Source organism: Capra hircus, chromosome 21 (genome assembly GCF_001704415.2).
Source record: "Capra hircus breed San Clemente chromosome 21, ASM170441v1, whole genome shotgun sequence".
NCBI classification, from domain to species: Eukaryota; Metazoa; Chordata; class Mammalia; order Artiodactyla; family Bovidae; genus Capra; species Capra hircus.
In genome coordinates, this window is record NC_030828.1 from 14212522 (window position 1) to 14225642 (window position 13121).

General features: G+C 50.4%; 1 protein-coding gene across 2 annotated transcripts in view; it reads right to left on the minus strand.

The window, feature by feature from the left end:
- The window catches only part of SLCO3A1 (solute carrier organic anion transporter family member 3A1), a 374705-nt gene that overhangs the window by 74921 nt on the left and 286663 nt on the right, over positions 1-13121 (minus strand). For both annotated transcript variants that reach the window (XM_018066139.1, XM_018066138.1), the window contains exon 4: positions 552-815. In XM_018066139.1, the coding sequence (XP_017921628.1) occupies positions 552-815 (264 nt within the window). The remainder of the gene's footprint in view (positions 1-551; positions 816-13121) is intronic.

Consider the following 13121-nt stretch of genomic DNA (forward strand, 5'->3'; position numbering starts at 1 on the left):
AACGTTTTGCCACGCTCTGAAGTGGGACTTCGTTATCAAGACTTGAGTTAATATTTCCTTCCAGAGGAACATGGCTCTCATCTCTAATGGAGGGGCTGGAGGGCCAGAGAGAATCTAAGGAAATGCACTCTGGATGTGGCTTTTCAAGAGCGCCTGCATCAGGCAAAGAGAACCAGCTTCAAAGCCTTTTCCTGCTTTCATGTGCTTGCAAGTGGCCTGGAAGAGTTCAAAGCGGGGCTCGGGGTGGGGGGCGGGGGTGTGAAACACCCCGGCTCCCTCTTCCCTCCCCACTTTCTTCCTTCTGCAGACACTTATATTTTTCCTACACCAGGTGCAATGTTAGCCACTGGGCTCTCAGCTGGGAGGATCTCGTCTGCTCCCCCTTCAATAAATGGTAGTCCCTTTGTTTTTGCTTTATAAAGTGCATTTACTTCTCAGGGGTCAGTTAAGCACAGGACCAGGGAAGGCAGATCATGTAAAACCAACGGGATTCTATTTCAAGTCCCCCAGCATCCGGTCCTGAGCGTCCCTTGAGAAGGAGGTGTCCTTACCTCTCAGCTGCTGGAAGCAGGAGGCGCTGCTGTCTGGCTCCAGGGGGTGTCTCAGGACCCCATTGCTGGGTTTGGGTCTCTCGTATTCTCTTTCGGGGAGCATGGCCTGCTCGCTCTCCAGGGCGGGGTCTGAGTGCGGGGGCAGAGACTGTGGAAACCCGAACATCAAGACGGAAGAGAAGAAGAGTAAGGCACCGCAGAGCAGAAAGCCACCCCACCAGGCTCCGATCCAGCGGGGGTCGTCTGGGGTGATGTCCAGGTTACCTGCAACAACCAGAAGCAGTGTGGTTAACAGGAGAGCACCCGGCAGGGCCGGGCACTTGGCTGAGGCTTGCAATCAGCTCTACAGACAGGCCGGGGGCTCAGGAAATGGCCTGGGGTGGGGAAGAGTGGACAGTGGGCAAAGCAGCCTGCGGCCTCCTAGCTGTGCTCTGGTTTTCCCCAAGCTGAAGGCTGATCGCATTCCCTCCTTAATTTTCTTGTCTACTTCGTGTTTGTAACTGTCTAAACAAAAACAGTGAGAAGCCAGATACCCCCTGAATTTAGGCTGGCATTGACTGACTTGGCAGAGCTGCCAAGGTCTGCTAACAAAAGTACAGGGGGACAGAAACATTAATCATTCAAGGGTGTGTTTTTACTATGGATGTTCACACTCACCCCCTCACCCCACAAAGCTGCTACCCTGAGATCCCCTTCCACACCCCACTCTCCCAGCCTTAAATTGGTTCACAGATCATACAAGGCAGTGCAGAATAGAAACCAAGAGCCAGGATACCTGAAAAGAAACCCTGGCCACTTTTTGCAGTGCAACCTCAGGCTAGCGATCTGAACTCTCCACGCCTCAGCCGACCGATCTGTAGAATGCTGATTATTATGACGGTACTTACCCTGATCGAGTTCGGAAGATCAAATGAGCCACACCAGACACAAAGTGCTCAGAACAGTGTCTGGCACGTGCTTAAGCACTTAATTGATGTGAGCTTAGTATTCATGGTGAGGGTTCTTTTCCTAAGCTGTGTGCGTGCGTGCGTGCATGTGTGTGTGTGTGTTAGTTGCTCAGCCATGTCTGACTCTTAGCGACCCCATAGACTAATTCTTCTGGCAAGAATACTGGAGTGGGTAGCCATGCTCTTCTCCAGGGGATCTTCCCAACCCAGGGATCGAACCCAGATCTCCTGCATTGCAGGCGGATTCTTAACCGGCTGAGCCACCAGGGAAGCTGATGAGGATGAGTTAATTCAAACTTCCGTGATGGCCTGTGGTCTGGGGGCCAGTCCTCTACTGAAAGCTTGGTAGCCAGTGTCTGTGCTACCATGTGAGTCTATGAGGCTCTATGTGAGTGTTGTGGCCGTCTAGTACTATGACCTGTTTGACTTTCCAGCTGGAGTCAAGAAGATGTACATTTCTGTTGCCCCCTTGGTAGATGTCTTTCCCTTTTCCCACATCTCCCTTGCAGAGCAGGGCACTCCCATGTGAGCTACTTAGAGATATCTCTTTGATGATGATCCCATGCCCCTGGAACACAGAAGGAAATTCATCTCAGCGATCTGGGACACAGCAAATGAGCTAAGAACTAACGAGGCTGCAGGCCTGGGCAGATGGATGGAAGGGCTTGGGAAGAGAAATGACTGCAGTCACCAGATGAGCACTCCCCCATGTCTAAAGTGCTCTTCCTGAAGACTCTTCAGTTATCAGTGATGGAAACGACAGCCGTCATCTGCCGAGGGCTCACTCTGCACCGCGAACTATGTGGAGTGGACTCTTAACTGTTCCAATCAACCCTCCCCACAACCCTACGAGGTTGAGCCTTTTCTTTCTTATTGCCCCTGCTTCATACAGATGGAGAAATCAAGGCTTAGAAAGGCTGGGTGTGGGCTTCCTTGATGGCTCCAAGGTAAAGAATCTGCCCGCCAGTGCAGGAGACAAATTGGATCCCTGGTCTGGCAAGCTCCCACGTGCCACGAAGCAACGAAGCCTGTGTGCCAGAACCACTGAGCTTGTGCTCTGGAGACTGGGAACCACGACTACGGAAGCCCGCGTGCCCTAGAGCCCATGTTTCGCATCAAGAGAAGCCACTGCAATGAGAAGTCCATGCACCGCAAATGGAGAGTAGCCCCCACTAGCGGCAACTAGAGAAAAAGCCTGTGCAGCAACGAAGACCCAGCACAGCCAACACTGAATAAATACAATTATATAAAAAAAAAGGAACAGGAAAGGCTGAGTGCCTTGCCTACATCCACAGAGTTGAAGACCAGAACATAGGCATCCAGATGCCGAGGGCTCTGCTCTCTCCCTCTCGACTGGCGGGCCTTTGTTTTGAGCTCTCTAGAGGGTTCTTAATGGATAATCCCTCTGCTCTGGGCAGCGGGTAAGACGACCAGCTCTTCTGATGGGTGGCAACTTGGCCTTTGGAAAACACTGGTGGTCTCTAACCTGGAGGCCTTGACATCAACCAAGCAGCAATAGCCAGGGCACTTGAATGGACCAGATGCTTTTGTGCAGGTACATGCTGGAGAGGAGAGAGCGTACACTCTAGTGGGCCTGGGGCTGAATCTCACTATTTCTACTTACTAGCATGTGATATTAAATCCCACTCTTGTTACTCACAAGCTTGTGATGCTGGGAAAGTGACTCACCCTCCCTGACTCTCAGTTTCATCATTTGCAGAATAAAGACAACAGATAGCCAAGGACAGTGGTTACCAGGCTGAGAGGCAATGAACCAGCATCTCCTGACACATAGTAGGCTCTTACCTATTGGAGCGCTTAATCTTGAACTTGCAGGGATATATTAATGTCAATGGGAATTTTAAGGTACAGATTTTTTTTCATTTAACAACGCATTGTAAAGATCTCTCAGAATTACCACACACTATATTAATGGTATGTAATATTCTATTTTAGGGATTACATAAATTTTTAGCTAGTTTCTTAAGTCTTGTATACTGAGGTATTTTTTAATCTTTTTATTAATATCAACACTTCTGAGGAGAGCTTCCTAGTAGCTCAGTCACTGGATATACACAGCATTTTTAAAATAAATTCCTATATGGAGAAATTTTGCATGGTATTAATGCACAATTTGGGCTTCCCTGGTGGCTCAGTGGTAAATAATCCATCTGCCAAAGCAAGAGACGTGGGTTTGATCCTTGGGTGGGGAAGATCCCCTGGTGAAGGAAATGACAACCCTCTCCAGTATTCTTGCCTGGAAATCTCATGGCCGGAGGAGCCTGGTGGGCTACAGTCTGCGGGGTCACAAGGAGTTGGACAGAACCTAGGGGCTAAACAACAGCAGTGCACAATTACATGTCTTCTGATGGCTATTAACAAGCAGGAGTCTCACATACCGATGTCAGTCTCCATTGCTATCGGGGTGTGAAAATGCTTGGTCTTCAAATCCAACAAAAGGTACAGGTTTTCTTTTTTTTTTAAAGGAGTACAGTGTAGAAAAACAGGGTGATGTTGAAAGCATGTTTATGCAAACAGGAGAAGAGAAAAGGAAGTCATACCACCTTGGAGCTGAGCAAGACTGTTGGCACCAATCCCTGACTGTTTTCCTTCACCTGCTGCCAAGCACTGAATGGAGACAAAAGACGGGAAAGGGGAAATACAGTATTTCCCTCCTTTGCCTCTGGGCCCCGAAAAGCTGCCAGATGTGAGCCAGCAGGGGGAGAGAAAGCCTGGCAGCTGTTTGGGAGAAGGAAATCCGAAGCATGTGGACAGTCATATTTTAGATCGGAAGTTAGTGACTGCTATATGGGAGAAAAGACTCCTGGGAGAGGGGCGGAACTGGGGGAGGCGGGTGTTTGTGTGAAAGTGAGGCAACTCTCTCCCTGCGGGCTTGTGTCTGCAGGCAGAAAGCCAGGGTGTGCTCACAGTTCCTGAGACAGGGCTAGTACCCACCTGTGACAGCATCAGCGCACATCGGCTGCTTTGGAAGGGGCGGGTGGGGTGGGTCTGCAGAAGGCAGGGATCTGAAGAACCAGGAAAATCACGGCTGACTATTCTGGGAAGTATTGATTTTTTTCCCCCTCTGTTTCAATTATCCAGTGGACGGTGGCAGGGAGAGAAATAACAGGCTGAGAAGAAACCACTCAGCCTTGGAGCGGGCTGCCCTCAGGACTGGCCGGCCTCATGAGCAGAGCTTCAGCCCGGTTCTGGGGGGCTCTTGCTGAGACAGTGAATGCTTGACACCAGCCTGAGACACATCTTTTCTTTTTCAAATTTGTAAAAATTGAAGCCGAGTTGCTTTATGGGCTTGCCAGATGGCGCTAGTGGTGCAGCAGACATAAGAGACCCGGGTTCGATCCCTGGGTGGGAAGATCCCCTGGAGGAGGGCATGGCAACCCACTCCAGTAGTCTTGCCTGGAGAATCCCACGGACAGAGGAGCCTGAAGGGCTACAGTCCGCAGGGTCACAATAAGTCAGACCAGACTGAAGGGACTTAGCACACACATAGCTGCTTTACAATGATGTGTTAGTTTCTGCTGTACAATGAAGTAGATCAGCCATATGTACACATGTATCCACTCCCTCCCACCCCTCTACCCCTGCCAACCCCTCTAGGTCATCGCAGAGCATCAAGCTGGGCTCCCTGTGCTCTAAAGCAGATTCCCACTATAGATCTGTTTCACACATAACAGTGTGTACAAATCAACGCTAGTCTCTCCGTCTGTCCCACCCTCCCCTTCCCCCCCCTCCACCCCACGTCCACATGGATGTTCTCTACAGGTATGTCTCTATTCCTGCCCTGAGAATAGGTTCACCTGTATCTGTTTTCTAGATTTCATGGATATACATTAATATGTGATATTTTTCTCTTTCTGACTTATTTCACTCTGTATGACAGACTCTAGGTCCACCCACATCTCTGCCGATCATTCAATTTCATTTTTCTGAGGTACTTCCTTACTCTACCTATCTCAACAATGAATAGTATTTTTAAGAGGCCTCTTGGCCATTGAAACTATCACCCCCTCTGGCCTGGCAATTGTCACAACTCAGCATTATCGAAAGAAAAGCTATGACAAACCGAGATTGCATACTAAAAAGCAGAGACACCACTTTGTCAACAAAGGTCCATATAGTCAAAACTGCGGTTTTTTCTAGTAGTCATGTACAGATGTGAGAGCTGGACCATAAAGGCTGAGCACCGAAGAATTGATGCTTTTGAACTGTGATGCTGAATAAGACTCTTGAGAGTCCCTTGGACTGCAAGGAGATCCAATCAGTCCATTCTAAAGGAAATCAACCCTGAATATCCATTGGAAAGACTGATGTTGAAGCTTCAATACTTTGGTCACCTGATGCAAAGAGCTGACTCATTGGAAAAGACCCTGATGCTGGGAAGGACTGAGGGCAGGAGGAAAAGGGGGTGGCAGAGGATGAGATGGTTGGATGGCATCACCGACTTGATGGACATGAGTTTGATCAAGCTCTGGGAGATGGTTAAGGATGGCGAAGCCTGGTGTGCTGCAGTCCACGGGGTCACACAGAGTTGGACGTGACTGAGCGACTGAACAATGACAACAAGCATTACTGACGTTGAAGGGGAGTTCTCTACGTGGACTGGCAAAGCATGTGTGGTAACATTACCCCACATCTGCACGTGCGTCTCCTCCTCTGAGAATGAGGATCTCACCTCCCTTCCTGTGGTGTTAGGTGTGGCCAGGCACCACAGAGTTTTGCCAGTCAAATGTGAGTGAGGAGACACATGTCACTTCCATGTGGCAATATATATAAGCTGGTGCATGACTCCTACGCTCTTTTTTTCCTGCTTGATTGCGAAGCATGTGGAGTTCTCCCAAAGATGATGCCTAAGAAGCTATAATGAACAAAATATTCTTGCTGACCTGACTTGGGTATATAACACAAGCAGGAAATAAGTCTTTAGTATTCCCAAGTCACTGACATCTTGAGGGTGTTTGTTACTGCAGCATAACTCAGCCTACCCTGACTGGTACAAATGGCTTGTGTGCACACGTGTGTGCTAAGTCACTTCAGTCTTGTCCAACTCTTTGCAGCCCCATGGACTGTAGCCCGCCAGGCTCCTCTGTCCATGGGATTCTCCAGACAAGAATACAGGAGTGGGTTGCCATGCCCTCCTCCAGGGGATCTTCCCCACCCAGGGATTGAACCCACATCTTAGGCAATAAAAATTCCTAACTTTTAAGAAAAGCGGCCCCAGGTAGGCTTGTATAACAAAGGTATTCTTTTAGGTCCAGGTAGAGGGCAAGGTGTGCAAACCTATTTTTCTTTCTGTCTGGTTCTAATTAGTGTTTTGATTTTAAACATGGCTGCAGTTTCAGCCTTTTGACAAAGGCTGCTCTTAGGAGGATGCTCAGAATACAAGTGAAGAACATCAGTTTGTCTCATTTACTCAGAATGCATCAAATTGCCAATGAATCTAGAACTGTGGATAAAGAAAGATATTGAAAAGGATGGGGATGGAATCAGGGACCTGGGCTGTGCAAATGCCTGGCATCCCCAGGAGCCTGTGTGAATACCCTGGCTAAGCTCCCTCCAGTCACTTGCCTGCCCGATGGTCATTTCAGGCACCAAGAAACAAATGCTGGGAAGGAGTAGGGGGAGCAGGGCGAGCCACACCCGGGTCACCGTGAGGCCAGTGCACGGTGGGTCTGCCTTTGCACAGGCGTCTGCAGGCTGGTTATTGTTTCTGTCTAGTCACTCAGTGTTGTCCGACTCTTTTGTGATTCCACAAACTGTAGCCTGCCAGGCTTCTCTGTCCACAGGACTTCCCAGGCAAGAATACTGAGATGGGTTGCCATTTCCTTCTCCAGGGTATCTTCCTGACTCGGCGGTCAAAGCCACGTCTCCTGCATCGGCGGGCAGATTCTTTACCACTGAGCCACAGTGGAGCAGGCTTGTTAGGATTCCTGACTTATGCAATTCATTGCTCTGACTCGTCTACTCTCGGAATCCAAGGTTGGGAGGGCTTTGTGGTTTCGTTGGGTGAACTGAACAAGCTTTCAGCAGCTGCTTTCCCCTCTGCTGAAGGTCACATAAACATATGGGCTTTGTTGAGATTTCCCTCCAGTTCCAAGGACTGCTACCATTGTAGGTTCAAAAAAAGAACTTCCCAGCAACAAGTTTAAACCAGTTGAAAACTAACTAACCAACCAAGCCACCCATGGGGATACCAAGACTGTGAGAAGAACAGATCAAAGAGAAGTGGTAATATTTACTTAGTCTGGGGCCATACTGATGTGTAAGCAATAGTATGGCTCTCAGAAGTTTTTCTTTTTTTTTTTCCTTCACTCCATTTACCTATTTTTCTAACCTATTTTGCAAAACTGTAGCTATGGGACTCAAGAATTCCAAGAGTATCATTACGTTACAGACCGAATTAGAAGCTGGAGGCAGGGAGGAGCTGAGGGTGGAGGGCAGCATGGACTGTTCCGAACCCCAGCTGCTGGGCTAATTAGTCCAACATGAAGGAATCTGGCGGCAGCAGCCAGAACTGGAGGGGTCTTTGCTCGTCAACATTTTTATGAAGCCAGTAGATGAATCTGCCTTTTGGCAGCTGCAGATGCTGTGCAGCTGTGGCAAGGCGGGCTTTGGGGGGCCTGAGGCCGTGTTGTACGGCCGTGTTGGCCAAGCCAGGTCATTCTCAGCAAAGCCTCTGTTCACAAAAGGGGGCAGCCTTCTAGTTAAACGCCTGGAGATGTTTCAGGGAAGCAAGCTGCCCAACTGCGGTCAGACTGGCCTGAGCTTTGACTCCTAGTATCTATGGAAGTAAGTTCAGTCTCTTTCCCTCATGACACCTAATTATACTGTGTGTTCACTAACCCCCAGGCACTGTGTCAACTGCTCTGTCAGATTAACTCATGTCATCCACACACAGACCCATGAGGACAAATGTCCCCGGGATCACACAGCCCGTAAGGGGTCCAACTGGGATCTGAGTGGAGGTCTGGTCCCCATGTTTGAACTCAGAACTCATAATCGCTGCAGGAGGCCACCTCATCTGTTAGTGCAGCGGCCTCCAGGCTTTTTGGTACCAGGCACTGGTTTCAGGTAAGATGACTTTTTCATGGATGTGGGGGCTGTGAGTGATGGGGAACAGCTATAAATACAGTTGGAGCTTACCTCCTGCTGGGTGGCCTGGTATTAATAGGACCACTATCGGTCCATGGCCCAGGGGTCAGGGTGTTAATGGGCTGAGATTAGGACCCACCCTCTCATGGGAATGCTCCGTAGTTCCAATGAGGCGCCCGATGTATGGCTTCAAGTATTAGTGAGTTCACGGCTGGCATCAGTCTGTGAAGCCTCCACTGTGAAGAGCGGTCGGGCTTTTCTACACGTACACCTCTTGGACTGGGCACATCCTATCCTCTCTCTAGGCGTCAGTTTCCTTGTCTATGAAAAGCAAGACTTGGAAGGGAATTCTGCCTGAGGTTCTTCCCAGCTCAGGGATGCTGGTATCCCACTCTACCACCAAGTCCTTCTTTTTTCTATGTCTTGCTCTTCACTCATCTCAGTCCTACAAACACATTCCAGAAAGGAACTTCTGCAGGCACCATCATTCCCTCCCCACTAGCCTGGGCAAGGAGGTGTCTATCGTTAAGGAGAAGGGTCAAACGAGCCACACACACTCCCATGCAGACGACAGGCAGCAGCAACGGCAGAATCCCTGTGTCTGAGTACCTCCGGGGAGGTACACAGGGTGTACCTCAGCTCCACAGCTGGTCCCGACAACCACTTGCCTCCCCTGCATGCCCCGGCTTCATCAACACACAGATTCCAATGGACTCCCTCATGTGTCTCACCTTTTCTGTAAGGTCAAAATTGTGGCTTTTCTAGTAGTCATGTACAAAATGTGAAGTTGGACCATTAAGAAGGCGAGTGCCGAGGAATTGATGCTTTTGAACTGTGGTGCTGGGGAAGACTCTTGAGAGTCCCTTGGACTGCAAGATCCAACCAGTCTATCCTAAAGGAGATCAGTCCTGGGTGTTCACTGGAAGGACTGATGTTGAAGCTGAAACTCCAGTACTTTGGCCATCTGATGCGAAGAGTTGACTCATTGGAAAATACTCTGATGCTGGGAAAGATTGAGGGCAGGAAGAGAAGGGAACAACAGAGGATGAGATTGTTGGATGGCAGTTTGAGTAAACTCCAGGAGATGGTGAAGGACAGGGAAGCCTGGCATGCTGAACTCCACGGGGTCGCAAAGAGTTGGACAAGATTGAGTGACTGAACAATTCCTCAGTTGCTGCCAGGTTGCCTGGCGGAAGCCACTGTCTCTTTTCTAGATGCCCCAGAACAAGGGCCTTCCAGGGACCGGCCTTGCCCACCTTACACAATTCGCAGGCTACTGCTCTTCTCAGTCCCTTGCCCAGCTCTCAGCTGGAATTTCAGAAACGCACGGCTGCGTGTGTGGCCTGTGCATTCCCAAAGGGTGCACAGCCCTACAGAGGTGCTCTGTCTTAGTCGGTGAGGAAGACAGGGAAGGGTCATCCTGAGAGAACGGAAAACCTGGTCCTTGAAATACAGCACCGATCCACTCATAGACAGAGTGACAAGTTTCAGGTAAAAGAGGGGAAAAACTAAAATCTGGGGGGCTTCCCAGGTGGTGCTAGTGGTAAAGAATCTGCTGCCAGTGCAGGAGACATAAGAGATGCGAGTTTGGTCCCTAAACAGAGAGGAGCCCTGGAGGAGGGCATGGCAACCCGCTCCAGTACTGCCTGGAGAATCCCAGGGACAGAGGAGCCTGGCGGGCTACGGTCCATGGGGTCGCGAGTCGGACATGAATGAAGAGACTTAACACACTGCAAACTGTGGGATTCTGAGTGGCTCCTAACAGAATAAATTGTATTCCTATGCCCTCTGCTGGTAAAGAGCTGCACCAGCCCTCCTGGAGCCTGCAGAAAGGAGGCAGACAAAGAGGGTGACTTACAGGCATCCATCTGTCCCTAGAGTCTCATCAGATCGGAAGTCCGCTGTTACTCATGAGGGGGTGGCGGCCATCAGCAGGATGCTCAGACGGAATGGAAACACGCCCGTCCATCTCAGGCACCAGAGGCTTCAAACTGCCAGTGAGCAGAGGACCACGGATACCACTGCCTCACCCGGGCCTGAAGGGTGAGGACAGGTGTGGCGCAGAATGGGCAGGGATGACACCCCAGCCTGAGCAAAGGAATGGCTACCCAGCGGACTGCGAGTGGACAGGCGGTGCCCCCTCCAGCCACCCGTGTGCCTCTCGGCCACTCCAGGCTCTGAGGAAAAGATGTTATTTCATTCCCAATAGGAACCTTAGCGAGGGGGCGGGGTCTTAAAGTGGAAACACCCACTCACTTGCTCAGGGATCTGGGTTTTCTATAGATACACTTCTCAGATTGGGTACACCCCTTCCCAGGTGGCGTAAGTGGTAAAGAATCCACCTCCCACGGCAGGAACCGCAGGACACCCGGGTTCGATCCCTGGGTCGGGAAGATCCCCTGGAGGAGGGCATGGAAACCCACTGCAGTGTTCTTGCCTGGAGAATCCCAAGGACAGAGGACCCTGGCAGGCTACAATCCATAGGGGTCACAAAGAGTTGGACACAATTGAAGTGACTTACTATGCCCATACTGCTTTTCTCTAGGAATCAGTTTTCTTGTCTATAAAATGCAAGAGTTGGAAGAGAGTGAAGTCTGAGGTTCTTTCTGGCTCAGGGATGCTGGTATTCCACAAGCCTGGATCCAAGGGAGCCCTGCCGATACGCTGAGGGCAAAACTGGCTGCCTGGATACTTGCCTTCTCATCCCAGGCAGCCTTCCCCACGCTCTGGGAGGTTCCCTCTTCCTTCCCTTCCTTCGAGACTCCTGTCCTGTCCTGCCTTTGGTGCAGGGCAGAAGTGGGCTTTTTGTCCATAGAGGCAAGATGAGAGCTGACTCTCACCTGTGTGGTTTCTCTGACCAGGTCACCCCCTCATCCCACTGGCTAGGAATAGGATCAAAGGGCCAACCCAAAGCTATAAAACTGCAGCGTTCAATCACTTCCTGAACAGACCCAGTGCTCTAAAAGAATAAATAAGGCTGCATTTGATTTTTTCCCTCCTCCGTTTGGAAATTTGTAACATCATTAGTTACAAGTAAATATATCAGTGGAATTAATGGAGTGAATCACAAAGTGACTTGATTGGATTTAAAACCACATAATGTCTTTGGGGTGAATTAGTAAATTTAGCAATGTCGAGAGATGATGAATGGAGAACCGGAGGACTGAGAGTTCTTATTGATCCTGGGAATAGATCAGGATGAGAAGAAGGGGAATGGCTTCCCACACTGTTTTCAGAGAGGAAGGAAACGTGGCTTCTCGGCTCGCTAAGTTGCATGGGAACACAGTGCCCTTCTGCAGGCGTGTGGTTGAGTTGTGACCACATATGGTGGGGTCGCAAAGAGTCGGACACGACTGAGTGACCTCACTTTTACTTTCATGGTGGGGTCCCAGGCGGCGCTAGTAGTAAAGAATCTGTCTGCCAGTGCAAGAGCTGCAGGAGACATAGAGGGTTCGATCCCAGGGTCGGGAAGGTCCCCTGGAGAGGGAAACGGCAACCTGCTCCAGTATTCTTGCCTAGAGAATCCCAAGGACAGAGGAGCCTGGCCGGCTCTAGGCCATGGGATCACAGAGAATCAGACAGGACCGGAGCAACTAAGCAACAGTTTGGTGGGCAGTGCTTAAGACAGCCTCCGGTGACCCCCACCTCTGGAATTCATGCCCTTGTGGAAGGATTCCTTCTCCCCAGTGTAGACAGAAACAAGTGGCTTGCTGCTAACACACAAAACGCAGCAGAAGCGACACGGTGTCAATCCCGAGGTGAGGTTCTCAAAAGACTGTGGCTTTGTCTCCCGTGCTCTCGCCCTGTCCTGGGCTGTCTGCTCCCCGGGGGCCATGCTGAGGTCAGCCCTGCAGAGAGACCCATGGGAGCCAGCCTCACAGTCGACCTGCCCAGGGCTGCCAACAGCCACTGGGGCTGCTTGGGAGCAGAGCCCCTCCAGGAGCGCTTTCACATGATTTGAGGCCAGCTCACCTCCTTGACTTCAGCCTCATGAGAGACCCTGAGCTAGAACCAGCCAGACTGAGGGCAGGAGGAGAAGGGGGCGACAGAGGACGAGATGGCTGGATGGCATCACCGACTCGATGGACATGAGTTTGAGCGAAGTCCAGGAGATGGTGAAGGACAGGGAAGCCTTGCGTGCTGCAGTTCATGGGGTCACAAAGAATCAGACACAACTCAGTGACTGAGCAAAGCTGCTCCTGGGCTCCAGACCCAGAGAAATAAACTGAGATAATAACTCTTGCTTAAAGTCACTAACTTAGGGGTAATCTGCCATAAAGCAACAGATTAATACGCCAGGCAGCTTGCTGGGGCCACTGAAGTGTGAGTAGAAACAATGGATGGCATTTCTGAGGTGGCGCTGTTTCTTGGCAACTGGGCAGGCAGCAGTCAGAGAGAACTTCTGTGAGCCTGGGTCTTGGAGGGACCACCAAGGGCCAGTCTCACCCGCTACTCACCCCAAATACCACTAACCTGCACTAGATATTCGGTACAGCTGAGAAATAGATTTTGG